Source organism: Monodelphis domestica, chromosome 1 (genome assembly GCF_027887165.1).
Source record: "Monodelphis domestica isolate mMonDom1 chromosome 1, mMonDom1.pri, whole genome shotgun sequence".
Lineage (NCBI taxonomy): Eukaryota > Metazoa > Chordata > Mammalia > Didelphimorphia > Didelphidae > Monodelphis > Monodelphis domestica.
Genome location: NC_077227.1, coordinates 619482989 through 619496568, shown reverse-complemented (window position 1 = coordinate 619496568; position 13580 = coordinate 619482989). Strand labels below are relative to the sequence as shown.

Genomic DNA, 13580 nt, shown 5'->3' with positions numbered 1-13580 from the left:
ATGTTGATCATTGTTGTAAGAGAAGACTAATATGTAACCAAGATTAAAAAATAAAAACACAAAGTAAAAAACAATATGCTTGGATCTGCATTCTAATTCTAACAGTTCTTTCTCTGGAGGTGGATAGTATTCTTTGTTGTAAGATCTTAAGAGTTTTCTTGTATCATTGTATTACTGAGAGTAGCTAAGTCTTTCACAAGTTGTTCATTGTACAATATTGCTATTACTATGATGTCTTACTGCTTCTGCTTATTTCACTTTGCATCAGTTCATGTAGGTCTTTCAAGCTTTTTCTGATATGATCCTACACATCATTTCCTAAAGCACAATAGTGTTCTATTACCATCATATACCACAATTTGTTCAGTCACTCCCCAATTGATGGTTATCTTATCAATTTCCATTTTTTCTTGCCACAATATATAAAGGGAAGCTATAAATATTTTTGTAAAATATTTTGTAAAAGTATGTCTTTCCTCCTCTATTTTTAAAACCAAATAGTGGTATTTAGGTGATCAAAGAGTATTCACAGTTTTTAGATCTTTGGGCATGGTTCCAACTTGTCCTCCAGAATAGTTGGATCAGTTCACACATATTAATGTGTCCCAATTTTGTCACATCTCCAACATTTTTAATTTTCCTTTACTGTCACGTTAGCCAATATGATAGGTGTGAGGTGGTACTTCAGAGTTGTTCTAATTTGCATTCCTGAAATCAAGAGTGATTTAGAAAATTTTTTTCATATGCTTATTGATATCTTTCATGAATTCATCTGAAAACTGCTTGTTCATATCCTTTGACCATTTGTCAATTGGGGAATGACTTGTATTCTTGTAAATTTCACTTAGTTTCCTCGATATTTGTGAAATAAGGCCTTTATCAAATAAATTTGACACAAATTTTTTTCTGTTGTTTAAATTCTCATCTTGGTTAAATTGATTTTGTTTGTACAAATACCTTTTAAATTTAATATATTCAATTTAAAAAATTTTACAGCTCACAATGTTTTCTATCACTTGTGTGGCCATAAATTCTTCTCCATAGATCTGACAGGTAGACTATTCTATGTTCCTCAAATATGCTTAGAGTATCATCCTTTATGTAGAAATCATATATTCATTTTGACCTTTTCTTGTTATGGGGTATGATGTATTGGTCTGTACCTAAGTTTCCGCCATACTCTTCAGTTTCCCTAGCAGTTTTTGTCAAATAATGAGTTTTTATCTCCAAAACTGGGATCTTTGAGTTTTTTCAAACACTAGATTGCTATGGTAAATTACTCCTGTATATTGTGCATCTGATCTATTCCATTAATGTACTATTCTATTTCTTAGCTAGTATCAGACTGCTTTGATGATTATTGCTTTTATTGAACAGTTTAACATCTGGTTCTAGTAGGCCACTTTCCTTCATATTTATTCATTAATTCCCTTGAAATTCTTGATCTTTTGTTCTTATAGATAAATGTTATTATTTTTTCTGTCTATGAAATATTTTTGGTGGTTTGATTGATATGGCACTGAAAAAGTAAATTAGTTTGGGTAGAATTTTTATTATAATACCTCAGCCCATCTATGAACAATTAATATTTTTCCATTTGTTTAGATCTAATTTGATTTGTGTGAAAAGTATTCTGTAATTGTGTTCACATAATTCCTGTGTTTGTCTTGGCAAGTAGACTTCCAGGTATTTTATGTTGTTTAGGGTAATTTTAAATGGAATTTCTCTCTCTCTTGCTGCTGAACTTTTTTTGGTAAATACTGAAATGCTAATGAGTTATATGGATTTATTCCATATCCTGCATCTTTGCTAAAGTTACTCATTATTTCAAATAGGATTCTCTAAGTATACCATCATATCATCCACAAAGAGTGATAGTTTAGCTTCTTCATTGTCTACTTTAATTCCTTAAATGCTTGTTCTAAGAGTTAAAATGATATTCCATTTATACTTATAAAAATCAGGGAATGTAATTTTCTTTCTCTTCCCAAAGCATATTATCCTAGTTTAGCCTGAGAGTGATAAAATGAATGGGAGTTAGTTGGGACAAACCCAGGCACCTTTGATCACCTAAAAGTATCATTTTGATGGGAGTAGCTACTTTCTTCTAGTAAACTTAATCCTGGCCATATTTTGGACTTTTTGAGGGATGTCAACCGTTTTAATCCTCAAAAGTCTTGATTAATACAATAGCTGATATTATTCATCACTTTATATACATTATTCTCAATTTGATCTTCATAATTATCCTTTGACATAAAAGTAATAAAATAGTAATTCCCCATTTTACATCATAAGAAACTGCACTCCAGGAAATTAAGTGACTTGTGATTGTTCACACTGGTAGTACTTGGGTCAGAGCTGTATGTAGTTCACTCAGTCCCCATAATTCCCTTAGAGACAGGATATAAACTCAGAGCTTGGTGACTGTAAGTCTTCCATCTTTTCCACTAGGTCATGTTACCTCACAGCTTCTCCATTTTTATAATTCAAATTGTTTCACTATGCTAAAGGTTACATTTAGGGCATCCAAGAGTCAAAGACATTCCCTCTTTTAATTAACTTGCACCCAAGGAATAGCTTATTAATTCAAACTGTGCTCATTGAATTCTTTCTATTAGCCTAGGAACTGTGGGGAATAAAAAGAAAAATAAGATATAATCTTTACTCTAATGAAGTTTAAAATATAGTTTGGGTAGGGGGTGGTGGGAAAACTAAGATGTGAACACACATCTATGTATAGATTTAGTAAAATAATGTGATGCATTAAGGTAGAATATTTTAAATTGGCAAATAAACTCTACATATATGAATTCTAAGATGGAAAAATGACTGTCAAAAGCAGTTGTTTGGGAAAGTGTCATGCAATGGATGATGTGATCTGGACTTTGAAGAAATGGAAGGATGTGGATAGAAAGTTTGTGGAGTAGAGACATAATTTTGAATGAGAAGTAGGAAGTGGGCGAATATGTCCTTGATTTATGCAGAGAATTGTGGATAGACTAGAAGACCTCAGGGGTAATTAAAAAAATTAATATGCTCTTAGCTGTATCAAACTCTTAGCCAAAGTACTCAAAGTTATGTGCTCCTTAGAAACAGAAATAAATGTGATCTACATAGATTTGCATGGTGCATGGACATATTTGAAATATAAATTCAAGGTGCTAAGAGTAAAAGAAGAATATGGCAGCTCAAATACAAAGTGGAAAAGAAAGCTTTTTATTTTCCTAGTAAATCTCCAACTCTATTAACGCATCAGGTTAATGAATGAATCCTTGGTCATACCTACCCTACATGTCATGAAGATAATAGACTTGAAGAATAGCTTAATATTTCATTTGGGTGAAGGTGGGTAGTTTAGATTATGTGAAGTCTAAGATAATTAACTATTGGTCCTATATTTCATAGAATAATTTGGGCTTGAGATTAGTTTATATAACCACAATTCTAAAATTATTTGGAGTGGATAAAACTGCATTGCTTCCCAGATCTTTACAGCTCTCCTCCCTATTCTTTCCAGCTCCTTTCTTAGACTCTCTTTTTTCACTGTAATTTGATTTATAAATAAATATGCTAAGAAAGAAATGTTTATAAATTAAAAAGGAGGAGCTCCATTAAAGTCATCCTATGACTCATCATGACAGAGAGGTTACCCAGAGTAGTTTGAGCTCTTGAGGCCAGTCAGTTGTAAAGATTTAAAATATAGACTGAGGGGCAAGTGTGGGAGAGGAAGGGAGCAAGCATTTACTCTGCACTTACCAGATGCCAAGCACTGTGTTAAGTGCTTTACCAACATTATTCCATTTGATTCTCACCATCACCCTGTGATATAACTGCTAATAATATCTATTTGATAGTGGGAGAAACTGAGCTGGAAAGCAGTTAAGTAACTCAGCCTGGGTCACACAGCTAATTAATATCAGAGGCTGGATTTGAACACAGGTCCTTCTGATTTTAGGACCAGCATTCTATCCACTGAGATACCTAAGTTCTGGCTGACCACAAGGCTATGCTTTTGTTGCCCACCTTGCTAAATTATCCACCTGCGTATGGAAAATTACAACCTGTATTGAGAAAGAAAGTACTCCCATAGAGAGAGATTCATGCATCCTTGAAGCACTGAAGTCAACAGGATCTCAGGCTTATAATTGTAGAACTAAAGGGATATTAGAAGTCATCAAGGCCAGCCACCCTCATGAAGAAAATGAGGCCAGAAGGAGTTAAGTGAATTTCCCAGGGTCATGTAGCTAGTAAGTTTTAAATTAGAATTTGGACCTATGTGTTTTTTGAGTTTTAAGTCCAGAACTCTATCCACTGTGCTACATAGAAGAAAGTTTTAGATAGTCTATCCAAGTCATTTGTGCCACAGTATGAGCAACTATGAGTAAGCTATATAAAAATAAGAATTTTTTTAAAAAGTCATACTATTGCTCCCACTTGAGGTTATAGTCAGTAGTACAGATGAGACTTCTTAGGGAGCAAAATATTTTATTCTATCAGGAAGTAAAAGATTTAACATAACTGTTAACACAACTAATTTTAGGATTGTGGGCAGCTAAGTGAAGCAGTAGATAGAATTTGGGGTATAGAATTAGGAAGATTCATCTTCCTGAGTTCAAAACTGTCCTCAGACACTCTGTGACCCTGAGCAAGTCACTTAACCCTTTTTTGCTTCAGTTTCCTCATCTCTCAATTGAGCTGGATAAGACCTGAGCTGGCAAAGCCCTCCACTCTCTTTGCTAAGGAAACCCCAATGGGATCATTAAGAGTTGGACACAACTGAGAACAACTCAACAGCAACAACTTTAAGATTATGGATGTTAGTAATGTGGTATTTATGTTTCAAAGGGGTTTGAGGTAACCAATCTAATATATCTGTATTCACCTGCTTTCAATTAAAAAAAAAGTTAGCATATCTAAGACAATTTTATTATCTCTTTTTGTGATTCCAATATGTCTACTAATGTCATTATCTCTACTTAACTGGGCTTTTCCTTCTGCTTGCAGAAAGCTGTAAATGAGATCTCCAACAGATAAATGGACCCATGTCCACGTTTCCTTGGTTTTCAGTCATATCAGAACTAGCCCTAGGGAGCCTTCTAGGGAAGACTAGTTTGGAAAGATGAATATATTTCTTCCTTGTCTTTTCTGTAATTCATCAAGAAATGGCTTTCTATCCTGCTTAGTGCAGTTACATGGTCTGTGTGGTTAGAACTCCACCCTCTGCTTTCCATTTCTTTACTATTCTGAGACAGAAGATTAGTCTGCTGCCCTGGTCAATAGAAAAGGTCAGATTTTTTGCCCTTCTGATTGGTTTTGAAGAGGATATAATGGAAAAACACAGAAATTAGAGTCCAATGACCTAGGTTTAAATCTTAAAATCTACTCACTAAAGTCTACTCACATCTGTGAACTTGGACAAATATTTTGCCCTCTCTGAAATTTATTTTCCTTATCCATAAAATGAAAGGTTGGGCTTTATTATTTTCAAGTTTCCTTCCAGCTTTCAATATTATGATTGAAGGTGCACTTTGGACTTTTATCATCTACTTTTATTAGCAATAAAGCAAAGGTTCTTCCTTTTCTCATCCTTTATAATAATTCACTTTTACATAATACTAAAATTTGCTAAGCATTTCCCTCTAAACTTTAATACTGTAGTACTTGAAGGGGGAAGGGAATAAGCACAACCCCTACTATATATGACAAACACCATGCTAAGCATTTTACAAATATTATCTCATTTGATCCTTACAGCAACTCTGGGAGGAGGTACTATTTTTATTCTCCTTTTATAGTTAGAAAACTGAGACAGAGACTGAGTGAGTTGCCCAGAGTCATAAACTATAGCAAATATCTCAGATTAGATCTAAATTCTGGTCTTCCTGTCTCCAAATTCAGTGCTCTATTCACTGTGCCACAAAATGGACTCTGTTTCCTCCTCTGTTTTCCTCATCTAAAGTGGAAATAAGAATAGTTGTACTATCCACCTCCTAGAAATGTTAAAAGGAAAGTATTTCTAGGCCTCCAAACATTAAGAAAATGTTTTTTGCTCTAAACCTGCCATTCCATCTGTGGAGGAAACTCCTGATAAGTAAGCTCCTTTTTCCAAAGTAGATAGGCAACTGTTGCACAATATAGTTGTAAGTTTATAAGTAATGTCTTAGAGGGTTATAGGCTATAATTATTAGAAGAATTGGAATAGCTTTTCCTGACATTAATACTGTCAGTACTATCTTATTGCCTGGATCACAAAATTCATCCATTGTCAATAAATTATCTGGGGTTTTGACTCACCTTTATTATATTCATCATTTAGTAAAATTAAACATTTTACATTTTCATGGTGATATATTGAGTTACATACCTTATTAGCAGCCATAGAAAAGTATTTAAAGGCAGTGACATTATTTTGTGGAGCTGCAGGATTGCCTTCTAAATACATCTAGGAAAAATGGAGAAGAACAAATAAGGATAAAAGAGGAGAACAATTCTGAATCTGTAGGGGTAACTCAAGAGTGATCTTTCCTGATGGCAGAAGAATGAATTAGATAAATGCTTCCCCTTTTGATCTTGGCACATTTATACATTTCTTACAGAATTACACCATTTCATATGTGGGAGGAATCTTAAAGATTTTCTAATTCAATCTGTATTTTATAGTAGCTATAATAACATAGCTTTTATATAGTACTTTAAGGTTTGCAAAACTCTTTACAAAAATCTCATTGTATTCCCATAATAATTGTTGATATAGGTGTTACTATTATCCCCATATTACAGATGAGGAAACTGAGGCAAACAGAACTTAAGTGACTTCTCAAGGGTCAGAGAATTCATAAGCATCTTGGATGGGATTTGAACTGAGGTTTTCTAGACTCTCGGTCTAGCACTCTTATCCACTACACCAACTAGATATATCTGAACAAGAATCCTTGGCTCAGGATTTCCAACAAATGACTATCCATCCTCTACTTAAAGATTTCTAGTAGAGGGAAACCTCTTAAATCAGCCAATTTTCTTTTGGATGCCACTAATTTTTAAGGAAGTTTTCTTTTCACATATCAAGTTTAAATCTGCCTTTCTACAGCTTTGCTCTTTTGATTCTAGATCTGCCCTCTGAGATCAAACAGAAGGAAACTAATTCATTCTGCATGACAACTCTTCAAAACCTTGAAGACACACTGTGACTATGACCTTCCTAAGTCTTATCTTTTTATAGCTAAATACCCCAGTTTCTTCAAATGACCTTATTTTGCAGTCCCCTCAACATCTTGACTGCCCCTCTTCTGGATCCTCTCCAATTTATCAATATTCTTCCTAAGAATGGTGCCCAGAACAGTACCTAATTCCTCCATATTTCTTCCTCTAACATTTGTGACTTAGAACCATGAGAAGCCTGACCTCTGGGAACCTCCACAAATCCATATCATTTTCTGTTTTCCCATTTCATTGAAGCCCTCACTTCGTCGACAAGTTCCCTTTTATCATGGACTTCTTTTTCACTTTACAGTTTTTCCATCTTCTTTTGCTAATTGAAACCTGGTTCTTTCAATTTCTCAAGATGTCAATACAGTCTTCTTCTCTTTCTCATACCCAAATGTCAAAGTGCACATTAAAGTCCCTCAAAACCCTGGTCTCTGAGTTCATCAACACTGAATTTTTGAAGAAAACATGCATATTTTCATTGTATCCAATGAAAATTGGCACAGAAAGTTTAAAGGATTAGTCACCAGATGGTGGAGAGGTTGTCAGGCACAAGAGTGAAATTTGAAAAGTTTGGAGAAAGAAAAGATGGAGAAAGAAAGAGAAGAGAAGAGACAGCTATATAACTCCAAAAGAGTAACAACAAATCTATCTTTGGGAAGGTCAAATTAGGACCCCTTGACTTAGATGAGCCCTCATTTGGATTCAGATTCAAGGGAGCAGAAGGAAAGCCATGGATTGACAGGAAACATAAAGAGAAGTAGCATTAGAGGAACAGCTAGACTTTGAGGGGAAATCTAACTTGCTTATGAAGATTTATATATAATATATATTATGTATAATATATATTATATATATTTCTTTTAAGCTAGAATTCATCATCTCCTGAGTAGAGGACAGCTTTAGCAGATGACCTGTGCAATTCTTTTCTCACCTAGTGGGTCACATACTGCTTTACAAATGCTAGAGTTTTCTTAATAAGTGTAGCTAATGATGGTCTTCCATAATGTGGAACTAATGTGCTTTACATTTTAGATCCTCACGTCCAGTTGTTCCTATAAAACCCTGGCTGTACCATAGTTGGTAATTTACTTCTGTAATACTATTTTCTTTTAGGGACTATAGTTCACCCTTAATGTGTCACAATACAATTTGAAGTATTAATCAAGAAAAAATATGTACCTTTCCCAGAAATGCCATGGCATTTGCACTTCCTGCCTTGGCTGCCTTCAAGAAGTAGTATAATGCTTTCTAAGGAGGAAGAAAACAATATCACTGACTTTCACAAATATACCCAAGAAAATGACTAATTAAAATAATGTTTTTTTTTGCTTTTGACCATAAAAATGGCTGTTGTGGGAGTATATGTTTAACCTTTATAAGAATAAATTTTGATTTCTCTGAAAAATTAAAAAAGTACATGCTTGACTACATCTTATTGATTTAGGAAAGATGAAAATGAATTCCTACGAGAAGTGAGAACTTGCTTTGCTGGTCTAGAATCATTGGAATAGAGGCACTCAGATTTGTGAGAATATAGTCAAGGATACCAGTAGCACTAAAACTAATTTTTTTTTGTATAAAAAACATAATATATGTATGGACTAGAAACCTTGAACCTTTGGACTGACAGTTATTTTAAAAGCTTGTGTCCCTATTTTATAAGCCCATGTCTACAATAGTTGACTATTGAAGCTTATTGTATTGTTTGTGATCTGTAATGATGAATAATCAGCAAAAAATAGATATAGCTACATGGTTTTCTTGGGAGACCATAGGATTTAAAGCTCAACAGGACCAGAGAGGTCAATTAGACTAACATTCTTATCTTATAGAAGAGAAAACCATTCCACAAAGGCAAATTAACCTCCCAAGGTCACACTTGTAGTAGGTAAGTGATCTCGAACTTAATACTATGTCCTCTGACTACAATCCAATCCTCTTGTCCAGTATAATATGATGCACTATTAATTGCATCTAGCAAAGATGAACCTGAGACCAATACCTTTTAAAATGAAGTTGGAGAGAATCAGACATGAGGCAATGTACCTGATTCTCACCTGGGAGTGAATATAAAATGAATGGGGCCCCAAACAAACTAGTGATGGTCTGGAAACACACTGAGGCTCCCTCTCATCTCTCAGAAAGGTCTTTAAGTTTTGTCTGTTTAGAAAAATCAAAGGGAATAACTAAAGTAACCAAAGTAAGATGATTCTTATAGACCTGTTTTGTGGAATAGTAGTGTTTTATTGCTCATATGCAGGGATCTGCTCCTCTTCCAAAAGAAGAGGACACCTTGTATAAAGAACTAACACTTGTAATTCTGTTAAATAGTGATTGCCCATAGGCATATTAACATTTTTGTCTCAGAATCTTTTCTTGGTTTTTATTTACTGTACTTAAGCAGGCACAAAAGTATCAGCCTTGATAATGATAACTATAAATGCTTTAAATACAATATCTTCCAAAAAATTTTTCAAGCAAGAACTTTTTGTATTACTAACACCATTTTACAGATGAGGAATTATGGTCAGAAGTATTAGGTGATTTGCCATGGCCATACAATAAGATAGTATCAGAGGTAAGGATCTGAACTCAGTTCTTCCTGATTCCAAGTTCATTATTTTTCCATTCATTCATTCAAATTAGAAATACTTTTTCAGATGGTTAATAATATGTGTTAGGTGTGCAGAGCAAACAAAAATGAAACAGTCTTGATGCCAGCCCTACAGCAATTTCTAAGAAGAACAAGAGGTATACAAAGAGTTGTAGTTTGAAATATGATAGGCACCCTCAAAAGGAGTACTATAGATAAAGTGCTTTAGAATTTCAGAGAGAGGAGAGATCAGTTTATAGTAGGCAGGGGTCATTAAGATTAAGGAAGGCTTCATTAAGGATTTGAACACAACCTTGGAGCTTGGGTAGTGTCAACCTGAAATAAAGAGTACTTCACCAAAGTAATAATAACAAAGGGCCTTTAATTGAGAGGAGATGGAGATCTTGGAGCAGCACACAGCACCAGAGTGCAGGAATGTCTCTGAGGGGCTGAGGGAGCAGCATTCAGCACTCTAACTGAGGAAGTCTCATGGAGGGAAATCTTAGGAAGCTGTTCCTTAGGTTGTTTTGCATAATAACTGAAAGTCTATAGAGAAAATGAAAAGACCCAGGGGTGGTTGGTGGTGGTGGGGAGGGGGGGTTGGGGGGTAGGAGGAGGGGCAATAGCAAGGGGTTAAATTGTTTTACAAAAGAGCCAAAGTCTGGGGCACCTGGGGAGTGGTAACAACTGGTCAGAACATAGGATTTTAGCAGTTGGCTTTTAAACTAGTTTGGACTAGCTCTACAGCCTTCATAGCATTTTAGTAGAAATAGGAACTGGGACTCTGGGGTTCACCTAGAGCATACCAGATAAGAGAGAACAGGACAAACAATTTCATGAAAAGAGAGAAAAAAATGAGTATGGAAAACAAAGTAATCCAGTTTGGCTGACTAAGTGTAGAGGGAGTAAAGGAAGACAAACCTAGAGAAGTAAATTGGATCTAGATTGTAGAAGACTTAGAATGGCAGACTAGAGGATTTGGAAGTAATATGGTTAACAGGAAAGAGTAATGTTTTTGGAGTCAGAAGGTCTGTAATTCCAATACCTGGGTCACTTTGGGTAAGTCATTTAAGGTATCTGGGCTTTAGTTTCCTCAACTGTAAAAAGAGGGGAAGAGACTAGATAACCTGAAAGGTGCCTTCCATTTCTAAATCTAAGATCTTGACACATTTAAGAGCTATTGCAAGGTTTTAAATTTGACCAGTATTTTGTAACCCCAGTGACTAGCATGGTGCCTGGTATATATAGCAACTTAATTAATACTTATTTCTTTCCTCCTTTCTTAAAAAGAGTGCTTAAAGAGGATGTTATATAATATCTAAGCCTAAATAAAAAAGATAGTACACACTTTTCCACATGATATAGGTTTTTTGTTTTTTGAAAATGAAGGTTAAGTGATTTACCTAGGGTCACATAACTCTGAGGCTGTATTTGAACTCAGGGCTTCCTAGCTCCAAGCACAACACTCTATCTACTTCACCAATTAGCTGCCTCCAGGTAAGGGTGAGGCAATTGTGTTTAAGTGACTTGCCCAGGATCATACAGCTAGGAAGTGTCTGAGGTCAGATTTGAATCTAGGAAATTTTGTCTCCAGGTCTGGCTCTCTGTCCATTGACCCACCTAGCTGTCCTATGGATTCTTTGTAAATTGTAAAGCTACTTATAGTAAAATAGTTTTTTAAAGTTTGTCTTTCATAGGATTATAGCATTTACAACTGTAAAGGTTCTTATAGAGCATATAGTCAAACTCTCTCATTTATGGATGGGGAAATTGAAGCCCATAGAATTGGAGAGATTTGCCCGAAATCACATATCAAGTTAATGGCAGAGTTGAGGCTAGAGGCCATGTCTCCTGACTCCTAGGGTAGTCCTCTCACTGTAGCATTTAAAATACCCTGCAATATACTTCTCTTAAACGCAACAATTTAGAGGATGCAAGAATGCTCCCAAGCCTTTATAGGAAATTAAGCTGTTCCCTGTGACATAAATTAAACCTTTGGGGAGTTGTTTTTAAAATGATGTGCCTCTAGAGGCTTCAAGGAGATGTTGAATCTCTCCAAAATACCTAATTTACCCCCAGGAAGTAGCTTACTCCCTTGGCAGTGACTGAAGCCCCCATAGTGCTTTGGGTTTTCTTTGTTGTGGTGCTGGAGAGAAATAAACTGTCTTAGAAAAACCGGTAGTACCTCTTCTCCATATCTACTCCAATCCTTCCTCTTTGATTTTAATAGTAGATATCCCAAATGTATCTGCCAAATATAGTCAATTTTGAGCCCGTGTCCATATTTATAAGTACAAATGACACTAATATTCTGTGCAGAAAGTTCAACATAATGCAATGAAAATTGTACAGACCTTTACTAAAAAAATGTTTTTAAGTCTCCAAGGGGCAAAAAAATCCCTTGACTTCATCCCTCTTCTTAATTCTTTAAGGTAATGTCTAAAATAGTGAGTGGTCTAGGTTAATCAATCAAAACATTGTAAATGTTAGTTAGATGAAGTAGCATATTATCACTTGGAATTTTGAAAGTCATGCCAAAAAATTCCCTCTCTGCCTAAACAGGAAAGTATTTCTATAGCAGAAGAGTTTATCCAATTGAGAAGGTACAGGGTTCTGTGCAAGTGTTGATTACTCCATGAATGAGTAAAGGATTGCCTCTGGAACAGCTCTGATTCTGAGGCAAATGGACAGATTCTGATTTACTTTGACATTTCAATCAAACTTATGAGGGAGCAGTTTGATACAGTAGAAAGAACAATGAATCTAGGGTCAGGCTTTAAGGGTTTGAATCTTAACTTGGCCACTCACTACCTGTATAGACTAAGAAAAATCAATCCCCTTGGGCCTTGGTTTCTTCTTTTGTAAAGTAAAGTGAGTTGAATTAGATTAATTCTAATGATGCTTCCAGATCTCAATCTAGAATGTAGCCCAAGTAGGTAAGCTCCTCAGTCAATGAATATTTATTAAGCTTTCTTTTTTTGTAATTAATATACTGTCTTTAGTCCTAGGGACATAAATGACATAGCTCAGGGGCCTCAAGGACCTTAAAATATATCAGAACAGACAACATGTGTTATGTGTATCTATATATGTATTTGTATATGTACTTACATAAGTATGTACAAACTAAAATATATATAATATTCATATATATACATACATATAAGATAATTTTTGGGGAATATTAGCAACTGTGAGGATCATATAAAAGCCTCATATAAGTGACTTGTGAGATAAGGCTGCTTTCCAAAAAAAAATAGGCATTTTCAGAGGTGGAGATGAAAAGGGAATGTATTCTAAGCACAGGGACAATTATTATATAGCTAATACTAAAATTCTCCAGTTGTCTTTCTCATTTAGTATTGTAGACATAGTTAAGACTATTAACTCAAGTCTCTAATTTGCTTCCCATCCCTAGCTGGTCACTGCTACTTAATGTATAAAAGAATTTATCAGTTGTAAACATTTAATAGCCTACTTTGTCCCAGGCACTATGCTAAGTGCTGGAGATACAAAAATAGGTAAAAGATAGTTTGTTCCCCTAAGAAGCTTATAATATAATTGGGAGAGACAATATTCAAACAAATATAAGCAAAACAACGATAAACAGGATAAAAAAGAAATAAAAGAGGGGAGATATGAGAATTAAGAAAGATTTAGAAAAACTTCCTGTAAAAGAAAGGATTTTAGTCAATGCTTAAAGGAAACTAGGGAAGTCAATAGGTAGATTTGAGGAGGGAGAATATTCTAGGCATGGGGGATAGCCCCAAGAGATGCA

At 34.9% G+C, this 13580-nt stretch overlaps 1 protein-coding gene across 4 annotated transcripts in view; it reads right to left on the bottom strand.

Moving 5' to 3' along the window:
- SEL1L2 (SEL1L2 adaptor subunit of ERAD E3 ubiquitin ligase) overlaps window positions 1-13580 on the bottom strand; it is a 166851-nt gene that overhangs the window by 31577 nt on the left and 121694 nt on the right. For all 4 annotated transcript variants that reach the window (XM_056813864.1, XM_056813865.1, XM_056813866.1 and 1 more), the window contains 2 exons: window positions 8389-8457; window positions 6368-6445 (listed from right to left, as the gene is read on the bottom strand). In XM_056813864.1, the coding sequence (XP_056669842.1) occupies window positions 6368-6445; window positions 8389-8457 (147 nt within the window). The remainder of the gene's footprint in view (window positions 1-6367; window positions 6446-8388; window positions 8458-13580) is intronic.